We start from the raw sequence: 15,650 nt of genomic DNA, 5'->3' as shown, positions 1-15,650 counted from the left end.
ATTGATTTCATGTGGACTAACTTACCGGATGATTTTATTCATTTCTTATAGCTTCACTCAAATAATTCTCCCTATATTCTTGGGTAATTCATTTCATCCAATAGTTGATAGTTGCTTCATTATTACAAAAATTGATCAGACCAGGAAAAGAGATCTTACGATAGTTTTTTCGTTATTACGAAAAATTCATCAGAGAGAAAAATAAATCTTATCTGGTAGTTTGTTCTTTTCCTCCATTATCTGAGAAAAGTTCTTCCTAGATTGCGGATGCAATCGTGGCATGAGATTGTTAAGAGTAAAGACATGCATATGGGTACTTTCCATTGGCACATCACTCTGTAATGAAAATAATAGCATCATATTTTATTTACCCAACTATTGTTCTCCAAAACTAATATTATTTGCTTTCTACAGGTACTATGTAGAGTATTCAAAGAGGTCATCTTCATGAAACTAGCAGAGGATAGACATTAGGAAAAATGAGAGATGAGGTGAGTTTTTGTTGTTCACCATCCAATTCAAGCATCACACAAATTAAGCATTACTATTCAAAGAATGCAGAGTTAACCTGTTCATCCTTTCTAGAGGAATTAATAAGTTAAAATTTGTATCCTGTTACAACGCATGGGTTTTTTGCTAGTATTCCCCTAAACATTGAGTAATAAAGCGTGTTGTTTTCTTAAAAAAAACTGTGAAATAGGCGTCCGCTCTGGAAATGCCTCGTGCGCTCTGTCTTGTCCTCCTTATCCCAATCCCCGTTGATCGAATTCTATCTGATAATCCAAGTGCTCTCATCAATAAGAAAAAAAAAATCTGATAATCCCAGTGCTAGCAACCAACCCTGACATGGCGTGCAGGCCGGCCGTGTCCAACCCCTCCGCACTCACGCCGGCGCCGCGCCGATGCGTCGTCCTTGGCCGCAGCAGCACTAGGGGACGCGTTGACTGCTCCCTCCGCTCCAGCTCCGCGGGTGCGGTCAGACTCGGTGCGCGCCGCGCCCCTGCCGCCGCCTTCGTCGTCCGCGCGGCGGCTGCCGAGGTACGCGCGCCTCCCCCCACCTGGCAGTTCTGTGCTCGCTACTCATTCTGGGGGTTTGAATGTTCATTGTTCTGTTTATTTTGAGGTGAAAGCGAGAGCTTAGTATATCCATTCTCGATTACAATCACATGCGGTTACATGGTTGACATTCTTGGCTTGGGCTGCCGTCTGAGGGCTTTTGGAGGAAATCAAAATGTAGGAATTAGGAGTAGTATAGGAATTTGATAGGATGACACTTGCCATCCTAAGGAATCGACTTGCCTCGTTCCTACGCGTAAAATGAGCTTTGAGTGGACGCGGCCTCTTTTGGTTCATAGGATAGGATTATCGTAGGAATAGGAATCTTGTAGGAAATGAGATGACATGTATCTCAAATCCTATGAGTAGGAATAGGAAACAAGATGTCATTTGGTTGACACCAAAGGAATTTTTCTATTGAGTCTAGGCTCATTTTTATTTTCCTATGAAATGTGGAGGATAGGAACCAATCCTATGTAGGAATAGGAATCCATTCCTATGAACCAAAGGGCTCTAAAGGAAAAAATCCTATAAGAATCCTATCCTCTAGAAATCCTATGAAATTCCTACAAACCAAAGGAGGCCATAGTTTCCTCCAAAAACACAAGAAATGAGTAGTATTTCTACGAAATTCCTGTACGCATTTCCTACAAACCGAATGCATATATAGGAAATTTTCCTCCGGAATCCTTGTTCCTATGTTATTCCTACGAAAATCCTCCAAACCAAATGAGGTGGGTGGCAACGTTGCTCTCTATCAGCTTTCTGTATGTTAAGGGCCTCTTTGAGTCGCAGGATTTTCAAAATGCAGGAACAGGAAAAAATGTAGGAATAGTGTCATGTCCTCTTATATCCTATGGGATATGCAGTTCCTGTTCTAAACACTATCCCATGGGATACAAGAGGATATGACACACTTCTGCAAATCCCATAGGATATAAGAGGACCTGACACTCTATTCCTACATTTTTCCTGTTCCTGCATTTTGAAAATCCTGTGAATCAAAGAGGCCTATAGTACAAATGAATCCTATGAAAAAAATCCTAATGATTCCAATCCTACAAATCAAACGACCATCACAGGAAAAAATCCTAAGGATCCAAATCCTGTAAAAATCCTTTCAAATTCCTTTGTATCAAAGGAGCCCTATACGTTTGGAAAATCTCTCTAAGTTCTTCGTACAGCGCTCACCATTGCGATGGATTCTGCGTCCTCGCACTCAGCTCCCCGAGAACCGGCGCACAGTATGTCCGATCAGGGCAACTCCTTCCCAAAATGTCCGGACCAAGCGGTCCGGACACTTTTTTCCCTCCAACGCCATGCATCAAACATCCGGACGTCCGAATTATCAAAAACCTGAACCCAACCTGGGAGATTTGGGGGAAGTCCGGATAGTCCGCTTGCCCATTGTCAGTTGGACCACATGTCCTCACAACCAATGTGTTTTCTCCTCTAGGTCCGCCTGGCCCATCCTGTTGTACGCATTTGATGCTATTTGATGCATACGATTTGGATGACCGGCTCCACAATCGCTGTCCGTTGACATGTCTGGACGTGTCCGTGGACATTTGAGGTGTCTGTTTTGATGTTCAGCGTTGGAGTTGCCCCACTGGTCCTTTATTTTTCCGGAACGCGCAAGAGCATTGCGCGTCGTTTCATTAAGATAGAGGGAAAACAACCACATGTACCAGAAATCTACTGACATCAAAGATGAATCGATTACTCAGAACTTCCCTACTACAACCACACTGTCTCAGCCGCCAAGTGAGCAACCAGGGTCATTCCCTGTCGATGATGGGCGCGACCACAGTCGCAGACGCGGAGATCTAGCTTGTAATTTGCCTTGTCCTGTTGCTGCTTCTGCAGGGTGACTTGGATCTCCAGGCTAAGGTGACGAGCAAATGCTTCTTTGACGTCGAGATCGGCGGGGAACGCGCAGGCAAGGTGGTAATTGGACTCTTCGGCGAGGTCGTCCCCAGGACTGTTGATAACTTCCGCGCCTTGTGCACTGGTATAGCACGCTATTTTTTCAGATAAAAGACATCTATTAATGATGCCCAGTCTATAAAGACCAAGGTTCCAAAGTTTTAATTAGCAATCCTCGGTCCTCACTATTTAACGTCGACAACAAATTCGTAGGAGTTGCTAGTGTCAGTAAATGTGCTGAGTAGTATATATCTGGACTCAGATATTGTTGCTCTCTTTTTTATTGGGGCAGGAGACAAAGGTTATGGATACAAGGGCTGCTCCTTCCACCGAATTATCAAGGATTTCATGATTCAGGGCGGTGATTTCCAGAACAACAATGTAAGTACTATGTTCCCTGATAACTAGTCAGCTCACTTTATTCTGCACTCCTCCCTGTACACCATACATTCCAGTACAATCAAATTGTGAGCTTTGTTTCAGATGGTGTTTGTGCAGCATATGTCCATTCGCTTACAGGGTGCACAGATGTCTGTAATGTAGATTTTATATTCTTCAGGTCTGCAGAAATGACCCTTTGGAATTATGAATTTGGGTGCATTCTACTTCTATTTCACCAAGTCAACTAATAAAATGGATGGGGGAAATAGAGGATCCCGATCAATGCCATTGCAGAAACTAGTACTTTTCACCCAAGGGAGTGATTTAAGTCTTCAACAAGTACCACCCATGAAAAAGATGGCATAATAGAGTTATTTTAGCAGAAGAGTTGCCAGTTATTGTACCAGCTGCCTACAAGTTTACTGATATTTGGATTAAGTGAATGTACTAGGTCCTATCCTCTTCAGCACACTGAGTCTACACATCCCCTGGAGTCTGTGGTATCATGCAGTACCACTTCAGCTATTGATTTATGATATTCTCTAGTTAGTTAAGATGGGTTCTTAAATGTGTTAATTTATATTTATGCCAATATAATATGTTGAAGGGGCGTCGTACTATGACTGTATGGCTCATCCAATATTTATGAAAGTTAGATGAATACTGGCTAGTAGCCACAGTGGCTGCCTAGTATTGTGCCTCTGGTAGAACCCATCGGGGAGACCTGAGAGGCGGTGGTTTACCCTGCGGTGGCTGTTAGCTGTTTCGAGTCCACTTATCTCCAACCCGTGAACTTAGCGGATACTATCATAACACTGAATTCGCCGATTCGGCAGTTCGATCTATGATTTCACACTCATGGACGTTCGTATCACCTTAGGATGGCACAGCCTTAAGTTAAAGGCGAGGTTCAAAAGAGGAAAAGCTTGCAGTGTATACCAAGGCACCCAGAGACGAGTAAGGGCATATCAAGCAACGAAATGCTCCGGGGAGTTGGAAATAAGCATAGATCCAGAGATTCTCAAATAGGTCAACCTTTTAAACCGTCTGCTAAGTCCATGAGCAGGCAAGAGACAACCTGGCGAACTTAAACATCTTAGTAACCAGAGGAAAGAAAGCAAAATCGATTCCCGCAGCAGCGGCGTGCGAATGGGAGCAGCCTAAACTGTGAGAACAGGGTTGTGGGAGAGCAATACAAGGGTTGTGCTGCTAGGCTAAGCAGTTCTGCAACACAGCCTTTCCTAATGCAATTCATTTTTCCTATTGCTACTCCTCACCTCTTCACTTTTATGTCCCTTTCCTATGATAAGCTAAGTGACAAATCTACCACACAACAGTTTACCAGGCCAAGATTCTTCATTTTTATCCTTTCATGAGTTACATGTGTTGAGAAACTACCAAGGGCAAGGATGAAATTTGAACAATCAAATTGCTTAAACACACAAAAAAAGAAAGATAGACGATAATGTGTTGAGTATATAAGTTTGGAAGAGAACATGTTTAATTTCAAAATAGTAGTATTTCTGTTATGGATGCATCTAGGGAAAGTCTGGCAACTTTCTTAGTTCTGGGAAGCACTGCAATGCTAAGATAGTGTACAAAATAAATGTTAAAGTGGGTCGAAAAGCACCTTATGAAAGACAAGTGAAGTTCATCATAATCTAGGTTTGGAGTTCAGTGACTTATTTATCAGCAAACTTGTTTCTGTGACAAGGTAACAGACTTTTTCACTTGTTAGGTGCTAAGGATTTTTTGGTGACCGCAGGGTACTGGTGGGAGAAGTATTTATGGTGAATGCTTTGATGATGAAAATTTTACATGTAAGTGGTTTTATACTGCACATTATCTTTGAATGAACTTTCCACTTTATAACCTTGGCCTTTTCGCCGCACTTCTGATTTATGGACTGAAGCTTCATTGATTTGCATAGAGTTGTGTATTGAATTTTTTGCCTGCAATAGGTTCAGTTTTAGTTCAGTAGTAGTTAAATTGAAAGTTTCTATTTCTTACCCCTTTTTCAGTAAAGCATGTTGGTCCTGGTGTACTAAGCATGGCCAACGCTGGCCCTGACACAAATGGAAGTCAGTTTTTCATTTGCACTGTGAAGGTAAGAAATCCTTAATATTCAATATGGTAGGATCATTTTTAGGTCGCTATTTGCTAAACTCTTCGCTTTCAGAGTCATATATGGTAGTAATAAGTAAAGGCTTTAGTGTTCGAAAGTATCTGCAAACTATGAACAGAGGGGTACATTTCTATCCCTATTTTGTGTTCGATCAATACCATTGAGATTTATTTACTAGCCCTAGGTATTACTTCCAAGTTCAGACACTTGAAAATGGGGGTATTTTTCTGTATTGACAGAACTGAAATCAGTGTTGTAATACCCCACTAACAAATTAGCTTCACAAAAACCATTACTCCCTTTTGTATACCAGAAAAGGAGTAGGATGTGGTTTAGATTCCTGATCCTGACAGAAAACTTTAATCCTTCAATCCGCTCCCTAAATTTCTTTGTAAGATTGTTTGTGCCCACAAAAACACTTACACCCAAAGTAACAATTGACGATACTTGAATTCTTGTTTCTAAAATAGTGTGTCTTCAGCAGAGAGGCATAAAGTCACAATCATTGCAGTAGTCCAAAGTGTGTAAGGGCATGTACAATGGTTAATAAAACCGCCCTATCTTAAATCTGCCACGTAATCTAGAAATGAAAATAAAAACTATGATGTATAATGGTTATCATTTAGTCTTATCTCCAGTGGTGGAGCTGCTACACTATCAAAGGTGGGCGGGCCAATACAAAGGAAATCCACTATTTTTTCTTTCACAGCTCAGTCTACTCTGAATCCTCCACTGCATTTGCTACTGGCTGGGCGGGCCTTGTCCTATTTTTGTTACACGTAGCTCCGCCGGTGCTTATCTCTATAGTAACTAAATATGTTGTCAGAGATATTGTTCCTAAGAGATAATCTCTTAATTAAGAGAAGACAATCCCTTTTTTCTGATTTCTCGTTCCTCCACCTCATCATTTATCATATGTGGCACAGCATCATTGTACACGTCCTAATATTTCATCATCTTATTGTTTTCAGAACTTCATTTTAGGTTACTACTTGATTCTTTATAGCTGTTAGAGCTGTTGAAAAGTGCACCTTCCACATTTCTTTAAGTTTCCCACAATATGTGGTGAAAAAGGCACATTCCGTATTACAGCTGTATAGGTTCTCCCATTCATCACATTTTACATGTCATCGCCATGCCATTTTCAAAAACAATTCTCTTACACGCACCAAGATGTGTGCCATTTTGTATTAGAAGAAGAACGCCAAGATGGTACAAAGCTTAAATGATAAACCTGCCAAAGTCGAAAAGAAGAGAATGGGAAATTAAGCTAGCGAGTAATGGGAAAGGACAGATTGTACTGGCCCTCTTTCCGAGTAACCACAGGATGGCTCCGCTCCCACCTAGCTCCGCTCCCACCCTCTAGCTCCTCCAAGCCCCCGCTGCCTGCCGCCGACGCCCCCGCCGGCCGGCCGCCTCCCAGCCCCCCCCCCCCACCCTCTGCCATGGAATCACCTGGTGCTGCCCTTGTCGACCGTCGGGCGACCCTCTCCGGCGAGCGCGTGTCCTCCGGTGACCGCAGGCTCAGCTCGGAGGGAGAGCGAGTCCTCGGCGCGCTCGTACAGGGACGCCGCCCTCACCCTGCCGGCCGCTGCTGCCTCGCCGGCACCTGGGGCCCTTGGCCGCGCCGCGCTAGTTGCCCGCGTGCCCGCCAGGCAACGCCTTGGACCCCGCTCGGAAGTCCACCGCGTCTCAGGCGGAGCTGTGCTCGACGCTGATGGGTTCCGCAGCCGCGACGCAGGAACCGCCACCGCCGCCCGCGCTAGGACGGCACCCCCAGTTCCTCGCCTCCCCGCCGCCGCAGCTCGTCACCGGAGGAGATTGCTGGGCTGTGTTTTCGCTGCCTCGACCACCACCACCGGGTGAGGGACTGCACCAACGACGTCTGGTGCAGGCGCTGCCTCACCTCTGGCCACGAATCCCGTGACTGCGACTACCGGCGCCACGGCGACGCGCGGCCTCCTCGTGATGCCCCAGGCAGGGACGGCCCGCCCCCAGTGCGCCGCCGCGCACCCACCCCCGGCACCACCTGCGCTTCCCCAGCTGGCCCCGGCTCCCCCGCCGCGGCCCGACGTGCCCGTGCGTGTCATCATGGCGCAATCCACGGAGATGGAGGAGGCTGAGCGGGTCCTTGGCCGCGCAATGGTGGCCTCCATCACCGGCAACAGGCCGCAGGTGATCGCGGCTGAGGTGGCCGAACTGCTCTACCGCTCCCTCGAGCTATTCGAAGGCGATTTCACCGTCCACGAGCACCACCCCGAAGACTTCCTCATCCTCTTCTCCACCTTGGACACCATGCGCCGGCTCAGCGAGCATTTCATCAGCTCGCCGCGCTTCGCGCTGTCACTACGACCATGGTGCAAGCTCGCGCATGCCGGCGCCGGCGTGTTCGAACACCGCGTCGAGCTCGAGCTTCGTGGCATTCCCGCCCAAGCCTGGCATCTTTCCACCGCCGAGCACGTCCTCGGGGAGAGCTGCTGGATCAAGAGGTTACATTCCCGCACGCGCTCTCGCGCGGACCTGGCCGTCTCCGCCTATCCGGCCGTGTGCATGACCCTGCCGACGTTCGCCGCGCTGCCATCCTAGAGATCGTCGAGCTCCTGCCGTCTCGTGTGCCCTCGGAGGCGCCGGTGGTCAGGGCGCTCACGTATCCCATCTCCATCGCGCTCGTACGTGCGACCCCGCTCGGAGCGCCCCCTCCCGGTGCCCAGGCCAATAACGACGACCCCGGCTGCGATGGCGCCGGCAATGGGCATGGCCAGGGCCAGGGCTCCGGACCTGGTCGGGCGCGGCGCCGTGGTCGGAAGCGCAGGCAGACTAACGCTGCGTCGGACGGCCGGGCCGACGGCATGGCCATGGACGCGTTCGCCTGGCACGCCGTCGACCGCTCAGGACAGGCCGACGGGACGAACACGGTGACCTCCTGGCCCCGGCCGGCGGCGGCGGTGGCGGTGTTGCCCGCCTTGCCGACGCGGGATGGCATGTTGTCATGGCCGGGTCAGTTGGGCCCCGTTCGTTCTCGTCACCGAGCCAAAAGAGGAAAAAGAGGGAAAAGAAGGGCCCCGCAAAGGCAGGCTTTGGAAGCAGGCCTGACGCATGCGGCCGTCGAGCCCGCTGACGACGCCACGACGGTTGTGCCGAGGCCAGCTGACGAACTCACACTGGTCGCTGGTGCACAGGAGAGCCCCGGAATTTCAAACACCGGCTCCCCCATGATCCCGAGGACGATTCCGCCGGTCCCACCCCTGCCGCTGCTGATCCAACGCCGTGTCGGGATCTTGCCCTTTTGGGCCAGGTCCCAGATTGCAGCCCGTTGCGCCAGTTTGTTCAGGAGAGCCAGGATCGCCTGCCGCCTTGCCGGGGCAAAGTGGCATCCCGCCCGCTCCTGTCGCCCGGGCGGGCCCAGGAATCTCCGCTGACCAGCCACCGCAGCCCCACGATCGCGCCGCGACGGTTTCGGCGGGAAGAGGCGTCCTCGTTGCCGCCTCCCTCGCCATCCTGCCCGCGCCCGAGCCCTCCTTTGAAGTTGGGGTCCCCCCCCCTCCCACGACTGCTGTTGGGCCAAATGCGGATGGGCCGCCAACAGCCGAGCCCACACCTCCTGCGTCGACGCCCCCAGTGGCCGCTGTCGGGCCCCCCGTCACTGGATCACCGGTGCCCAAAGCCGAGCCGGATGAGCCGGCCCCCCTCGAGCGCTACTCCTGGACCGGAGTAGTGCACGAGTGGGTCAGCGCTCCGCCGATCTGGCTCGGGGCGACGGAGAAGCAGGAGGCGGCCTACCTCGACCATTGGCGCCGCGTTCGGCTGGCCGAGGAGCGCCGGGAGGGTGAGCGCCTGCATATGCTCGAGCGCGAGGCCGAAGAGGAGGCGCGCCAGGCCGAGGGAGCGGCGGTGCAGCCCGACATCGCCGCCCTCTGGAACACGGCGTTCCCCTGGGCCGGACCTGCGCCGACGCTGATTGACCTCACCGGCCCCGACGCAGACGCCGACGAGGACGCCTAGGGCTGCGTGTCGTCTAGTTTTTAGTTTTTTAATGTTAATTAACATAATGTGGACTTTTGCCGGTCTTCGTGACCGGCTTTTATGTTTAACTAAATGCATGTTAAAAAAAATTGGCACGCCGACAAAATGGGTCGGGCTAGCGTTGGGCGCTCGCGCCGACCCAAACACAGCGCCGGACGTTTGTGTCCGCCGGGCCAACCCAAACGGACAAAAAGCGGACAAAAGCGCCGTCCGTTTGGGTCGGCCCGTTGAAGTTGCTCTAAATTCCCTATCTTTCCAATGCAATGAAATGCAAAGGCTATTTGCGTTTTCTCGAAAAAGAAATTAAGCTAGCGAAGCCTAAAAACTGCCAAAGATGAGGAAAGGAAGCGAAAATAAGGCAAAATGAGACCAAAGCCCTACTATTACTGCTGCCTATGGCAGGCCAGGAGGATGTCGTGTGAAACAGCAGCCTCCTCAGCACCTTGCGGTCGGCTAGCTTGCACACTGTTCCACATCCGGCTAGATACTTTCGGCCAAGGGATTGCAATCCAGATTTGTGCTGTTGAAGATGCAGCCATTGTGCCGCCGCCAATTTTGCAAGATGGTGAGCAGAGTTAGCGACCGGCCCCCCTTAGCCTGGGCACTTGTATGCTCGGCGGCGATTCCCAGCCAGTGATAGTATAACTTAATAACCACTTGGGATGGTAGATTTGTAGTGCGTTTATCAATGTATAAACAAGACAAAATGCAGGAGATTAGATTGGATAGGATAACTTATGAGGAATAAATTATCCCCAGCCAATTGAAGAATTTCCCTGTTTGTTTTATCCGCAAGAACCTTTACGTTGAGATTTTCTTTGTGCTTATTCTGACTCAAAATAATGGAATGCTTTTCTCAGACACCATGGTTGGACGACCGTCATGTTGTGTTTGGACATGTGTTGGAGGGCATGGACGTTGTGAGGGAGCTTGAATCGCAAGAAACCAGCAGGTCCGATATTCCCAAGCAGCCCTGTCGAATTGTGGATTGTGGTGAGCTGCCCTTGGACGGCTGATGAGTAGGTCAATAGCTCAGGGTTCAGGGTTGCCTCACATATCCTTCTTTTCTTTCTGCGGCTATAATCTCTGGGGAAAGGGTTACTTGAATCTCCAGCCAGCTAGTCGACTTTTTTTGAGTAAAGAAATCTTATGAGACCTTGTTTTGTTTCACGGCTGTAATATTGTTGCAGGGAAAACAGTACAGTATTCATATGGTAAACTGAAATAATGCCATGTGTTTAAACATGATTTACTCTTTCTCTGCCATGTGAATCGGAAGTCTTTCCTGTGTCGGATTTAGAGCATAGAATCCCATTTGGTGGCAAAATATGTGTTGACGACACGGAGGTACGCTTAGAGTGTGCTTCAAGTCGAGATGTTATGAAAAATGATAAAGTTTGACCAAATAAAAGTTGGTTGAAATTTATGGTTACCGGTTAGTCTTCTTTCTCCTTTATGGTTGAAATGAGTTGATTGAAAATGTTGAAATTTAGCCAAATCAAATAAGGGTCATTGGCAATTTAGCCAAATCGTGGGCGATGAAGGTGACATCATGATTTTACCAATGTTGAAAATGTTGAAATTTAGCCAAATCGTGGGCGATGAAGGTGACATCATGATTTTACTCATGTCCAGGTCACCGGATGGATAATAGCCCTACGCCCTGAAATGAAAATTACCCTAGATTAAACACTGACTGCCATTGGCAATTTTGGATCAAACAAATTACCATAGATTAAACACTGGTTTTCAAAGAATCGGCATCACAAATGTGAAAAAGAGCAACAGGAAGACTAGGCAGAAAATTAATGGGGAGGGGGCGGTTAAAAATTCAAAAAAAAAAAACGTCACCACATGATTAATTGCTGCCAGATACTTGCAAAAAAAAAAAGCAAATGTTTGTCTCGCGCTCTGCAGTGGTGTTTTTTTTAGAGAGAAGAGAAACTCTGCGGTGGTGTTTGTGTCAGTTGTCTGGCGTGTGTGTTTGTCCCTTGGTGGGCCAGGTTTGCATTTGTGTTCATCCGGCATGGCCTTTTTTGTGTTTTATGGGTTATATGGGCTGCGTGCGTTGCTCCACCTGTTGTCGTGGGCTGCTATCTTTTTTTCCTTTTTTTTCAACGAAGTGTGGCAGAGCGGAAGAAGAACTGACCGAGGCCGTCAACATTTCCGTCCTCCCAGCTGTGAATTCTTTCCTTGCCTCAACAAACAAGCTGTGAATTTTAAGGCTCTTGAGTGAGCCAGATTCGTTATGTGCCAGAATATCAAGAGCAAAATATTTTTCAGAGGGCAACCTCCTTACGTGCAGCTTAAAGAAGGGCAGCTCTGACACCTGACAGAGCATTTGGAGTGGTATTCAGACCTTCAAGAGAGGTCATATATAGAGAGTAGGAGATGAGTCTCAAATAAATATATGGGAGGACTCTTGGGTACCAAGCAGCCCCACTCGGAAAGTCATGACACCAAGGGCGAACATTGTAATTACCAAGGTGTCGGAACTCATTGATGCGGATAATAGAGCTTGGGATGAACAGCTAATTAATGATCTGTTTTGGCCAATTGATGCACAAGTATCCTCAACATTCCTTTGGCTCTAGGGATGATGGATGATTTTGTTTTTTGGCATTTTAACATAAGCGGAAATTTTACGGTGAGGTCAGCGTATCATGAAGAATAGGAACACCAACACGGACGAAAGTTGAGGATGACAAATTCGATACAAGCCTCAAGTACTAGTCCAGTTTGGAGGACCATTTGGAAACTACGTGTGCCTTCAAAAGTGAAAATTCATGTGTGAAAAACTTTGCTTGGAGCTCTTCCATGTCAAGGAGTCTTAGCGAACAGACATATAATTTTGAGTTCCCAATGCCCCTTATGCAGTTCAGATTATGAAAGCATCCGACATGCTTTATTCTTGTGCCCTCGTGTACAGGAGGTGTGGCGTTTACTAGGTATGGTAGCGGTGGTGAATGAGGTGTGCATGGCGGAAAGAGAGGGTGGCTCGGTGATGGCTGACCTCCTCTTGTCCAAGAATCCAATTAAGGCATTGGTTAATGATGTTCAGCGCAATGACCTTGTTGCCACAGCTGTGTGGTACTTGTGGTGGGAACGACGCAGATATACACACGGCGAGCAACTGTACGAGCCTACCAGATCGGCACAAACAATATCGACACTCGCAAAAAATTACTCAAGAGCAAAATTCAAGCACAACAGAATTAGGAGACATGGCTGGGAGAAACCACCAGAGGGCACAATCAAGCTGAATGTGGACGCAGGTTTCGACATTGACAGTGGCACTGGCGCTACAGGTGCTATACTTCGAGACCACTCCGGTTTCTTTGTGGCGGCATCTTGCAGCAATATCCCTTTTGTTGAAGAAGCGGCTACGACGGAAGCACGAGGCTTAAGAGATGGACTTCTCCCCGCAAGTGAAACCGGATGCAACAAGATATGCGTAGAAGGTGATTGCATGGAAGTCATTGAAATCATGCAAAACGGAGGAAATTCGCTTGGACCGGCAGCAACAATTTACCAAAAAAGGCTTTCGCCCCGCTTTATAAATAAAGCAACCACCAAGCACAGAGTATCAGGTAACAACAGAACACACAACACAACAACACGATGCCACCGCAGACAAGGTCCAGCACGCACACACAGACCAACATACACAGACCCAAGTTCCGCTGTGGGCATAGCATAACAAGCCCAACACAGACTCACAACGGAACACCCCTAGACGGCGGTGGCGGCGGCGACGAGAAGACGACAAACTAATATGGTTCTGTTGATGGCCGGGGAAGCGGTGGAGCCAACCGGAGAGCCATCGCGCGAAGCTAGGTGATGATGGAGGTGATGGCGTCTCTCTCCCTGGGACGGCTAAGCGGCCGCAAAGCTGCAAGTAACCAGACCATTTGAACAAAGCGTCAGTAGCACGACGAAGAGGAATACACTGAATCACAAGTTTATTCCTAACAGTCCATAGCATCCAGGCAAGAACCCCAATGGTCAGCCACCTAATGTGGCGCAACACGGGGGGGGGGGGTCGCCTGGAGTTCGGCAAAGAGAGCGGGGAAGTTGTTATGGTCCCAGCTTCCACCCACAATCTTGCGGAAACAGCTCCATAGGAACTGCGCGGACACGCAGGTGAAGAAGATATGGTTCGAATCTTCTTTAGGCCCACAGAGCGGGCAACGCCCATCACCAGGGCCATTGCGCTTCAGAACCTCTACGCCAGATGGAAGGCGGTCGCGAATCCATTGCCACAAGAATGTCCTAATTTTTAGGGGAAGGCGGATCTCCCAAATGGAGGAGAGCGCCTCATGGCCGAGCGAAGGGGCGATGGCCAGGTAGAGTGATTTGGTGGAGAATTGACCAGACGGCTCGAGGCTCCATCTCGCGCGGTCATCATCTGTCATGAGATCAGGCTCATGGAGAGCAATACAGTCAAGCAACTCCTGCCAGTCCGCATTCTTAGCCGGACCAAAAGGCCTCTGGAACGCGAGCCGCCCTAAGTCAATAAGGGCGGTCGCCACGGAGATCTGTGAGGCAACCGTGATGGAGAACAGGTCCGGAAAGCGAGCCGCAAGGGGCGTGTCACTAGTCCAGCGATCAAACCAGAACAGCGTGGCGGTGCCGGAACCAATCTCGATCGAGGTCCCGATCCGGAGGACAGGGAGGAGCTGAATGATGGATTGCCAGAACTGGGAGCCCCCAGATCGCTGGCAGAAGGCGAGAGGCTGGCCGCGGAGGTTGTTGGAAATATGCCCTAGAGGCAATAATAAAATGGTTATTATTATATTTCTTTGTTCATGATAATTGTCTATTGTTCATGCTATAATTGTGTTATCCGGAAATCGTAATACATGTGTGAATACATAGACCACAACACGTCCCTAGTGAGCCTCTAGTTGACTAGCTCGTTGATCAAAGATAGTCATGGTTTCCTGACTATGGACATTGGATGTCATTGATAACGGGATCACATCATTAGGAGAATGATGTGATGGACAAGACCCAATCCTAAGCATAGCTCAAAGATCGTGTAGTTCATTTGTTGTAGCTTTTCCGAATGTCAAGTATCATTTCCTTAGACCATGAGATTGTGCAACTCCGGGATACCGTATGAGTGCTTTGGGTGTGCCAAACGTCACAACGTAACTGGGTGACTATAAAGGTACACTACAGGTATCTCCGAAAGTGTCTGTTGGGTTGGCACGAATCGAGACTGGGATTTGTCACTCCGTATGACGGAGAGGTATCTCTGGGCCCACTCGGTAATGCATCATCATAATGAGCTCAATGTGACCAAGTGGTTGATCACGGGATCATGCATTACGGTACGAGTAAAGTGACTTGCCGGTAACGAGATTGAACGAGGTATTGGGATACCGACGATCGAGTCTCGGGCAAGTAACGTACCGATTGACAAAGGGAATTGTACACAGATTGATTGAATCCTCGACATCGTGGTTCATCCGATGAGATCATCGAGGAGCATGTGGGAGCCAACATGGGTATCCAGATCCCGCTGTTGGTTATTGACCGGAGAGTCGTCTCGGTCATGTCTGCGTGTCTCCCGAACCCGTAGGGTCTACACACTTAAGGTTCGGTGACGCTAGGGTTGTTGAGATATTAGTATACGGTAACCCGAAAGTTGTTCGGAGTCCCAGATGAGATCCCGGACGTCACGAGGAGTTCCGGAATGGTCCGGAGGTGAAGATTTATATATAGGAAGTCAAGTTTCGGCCATCGGGAAAGTTTTGGGGGTAATCGATATTGTACCGGGACCACCGGAAGGGTCCCAGGGGTCCACCGCGTGGGGCCACCTATCCCGGAGGGCCCCATGGGCTTAAGTGGGAGGGGAACCAGCCCCTAGTGGGCTGGTGCGCCCCCCTTGGGCCTCCCCCTGCGCCTAGGGTTGGAAACCCTAGGGGTGGGGCGCCCCACTTGGCTTGGGGGGCAAGCCACCCCCTTGGCCGCCGCCCCCCTTGGAGATTGGATCTCCTAGGGCCGGCACCCCCCTAGGGACCCTATATATAGTGGGGGGAGGGAGGGAAGCTGCACCCTAGCCCCTAGCCTCTCCCTCTCCCTCCCGTGACACCTCTCCTTCTCGCAGTGCTCGGCGAAGCCCTGCCGAGAT

General features: G+C 49.1%; 1 protein-coding gene across 1 annotated transcript; it reads left to right on the top strand.

Annotated features, from left to right (window-relative positions):
• Positions 1-730: 730 nt before the first annotated feature.
• LOC125542628 (peptidyl-prolyl cis-trans isomerase-like) lies at positions 731-10,777 on the top strand. The gene is made up of 6 exons (XM_048705727.1): positions 731-1,038; positions 2,923-3,067; positions 3,275-3,363; positions 5,129-5,183; positions 5,385-5,470; positions 10,372-10,777. Exons 1-6 carry the CDS (start codon positions 847-849, stop codon positions 10,525-10,527), a joined length of 723 nt encoding a protein of 240 aa, XP_048561684.1. The 5' UTR covers positions 731-846; the 3' UTR covers positions 10,528-10,777.
• Positions 10,778-15,650: the final 4,873 nt, after the last annotated feature.

The sequence above is a fragment of the Triticum urartu genome, chromosome 3 (genome assembly GCF_003073215.2).
Source record: "Triticum urartu cultivar G1812 chromosome 3, Tu2.1, whole genome shotgun sequence".
NCBI lineage: Eukaryota > Viridiplantae > Streptophyta > Magnoliopsida > Poales > Poaceae > Triticum > Triticum urartu.
The sequence above is the reverse complement of the archived record's forward strand: the minus strand, read 5'-3'. Positions and strand labels throughout refer to the sequence as shown.

Coding starts and splice junctions, on each gene's coding strand:
- LOC125542628 (XM_048705727.1), top strand. CDS start 847: ATGGCGTGCAGGCCGGCCGTGTCCAACCCCTCCGCACTCACGCCGGCG. Junction 1,039..2,922: donor TCCGCGCGGCGGCTGCCGAG/GTACGCGCGCCT, acceptor CTGCTTCTGCAG/GGTGACTTGGATCTCCAGGC. Junction 5,184..5,384: donor TGATGATGAAAATTTTACAT/GTAAGTGGTTTT, acceptor CCCCTTTTTCAG/TAAAGCATGTTGGTCCTGGT.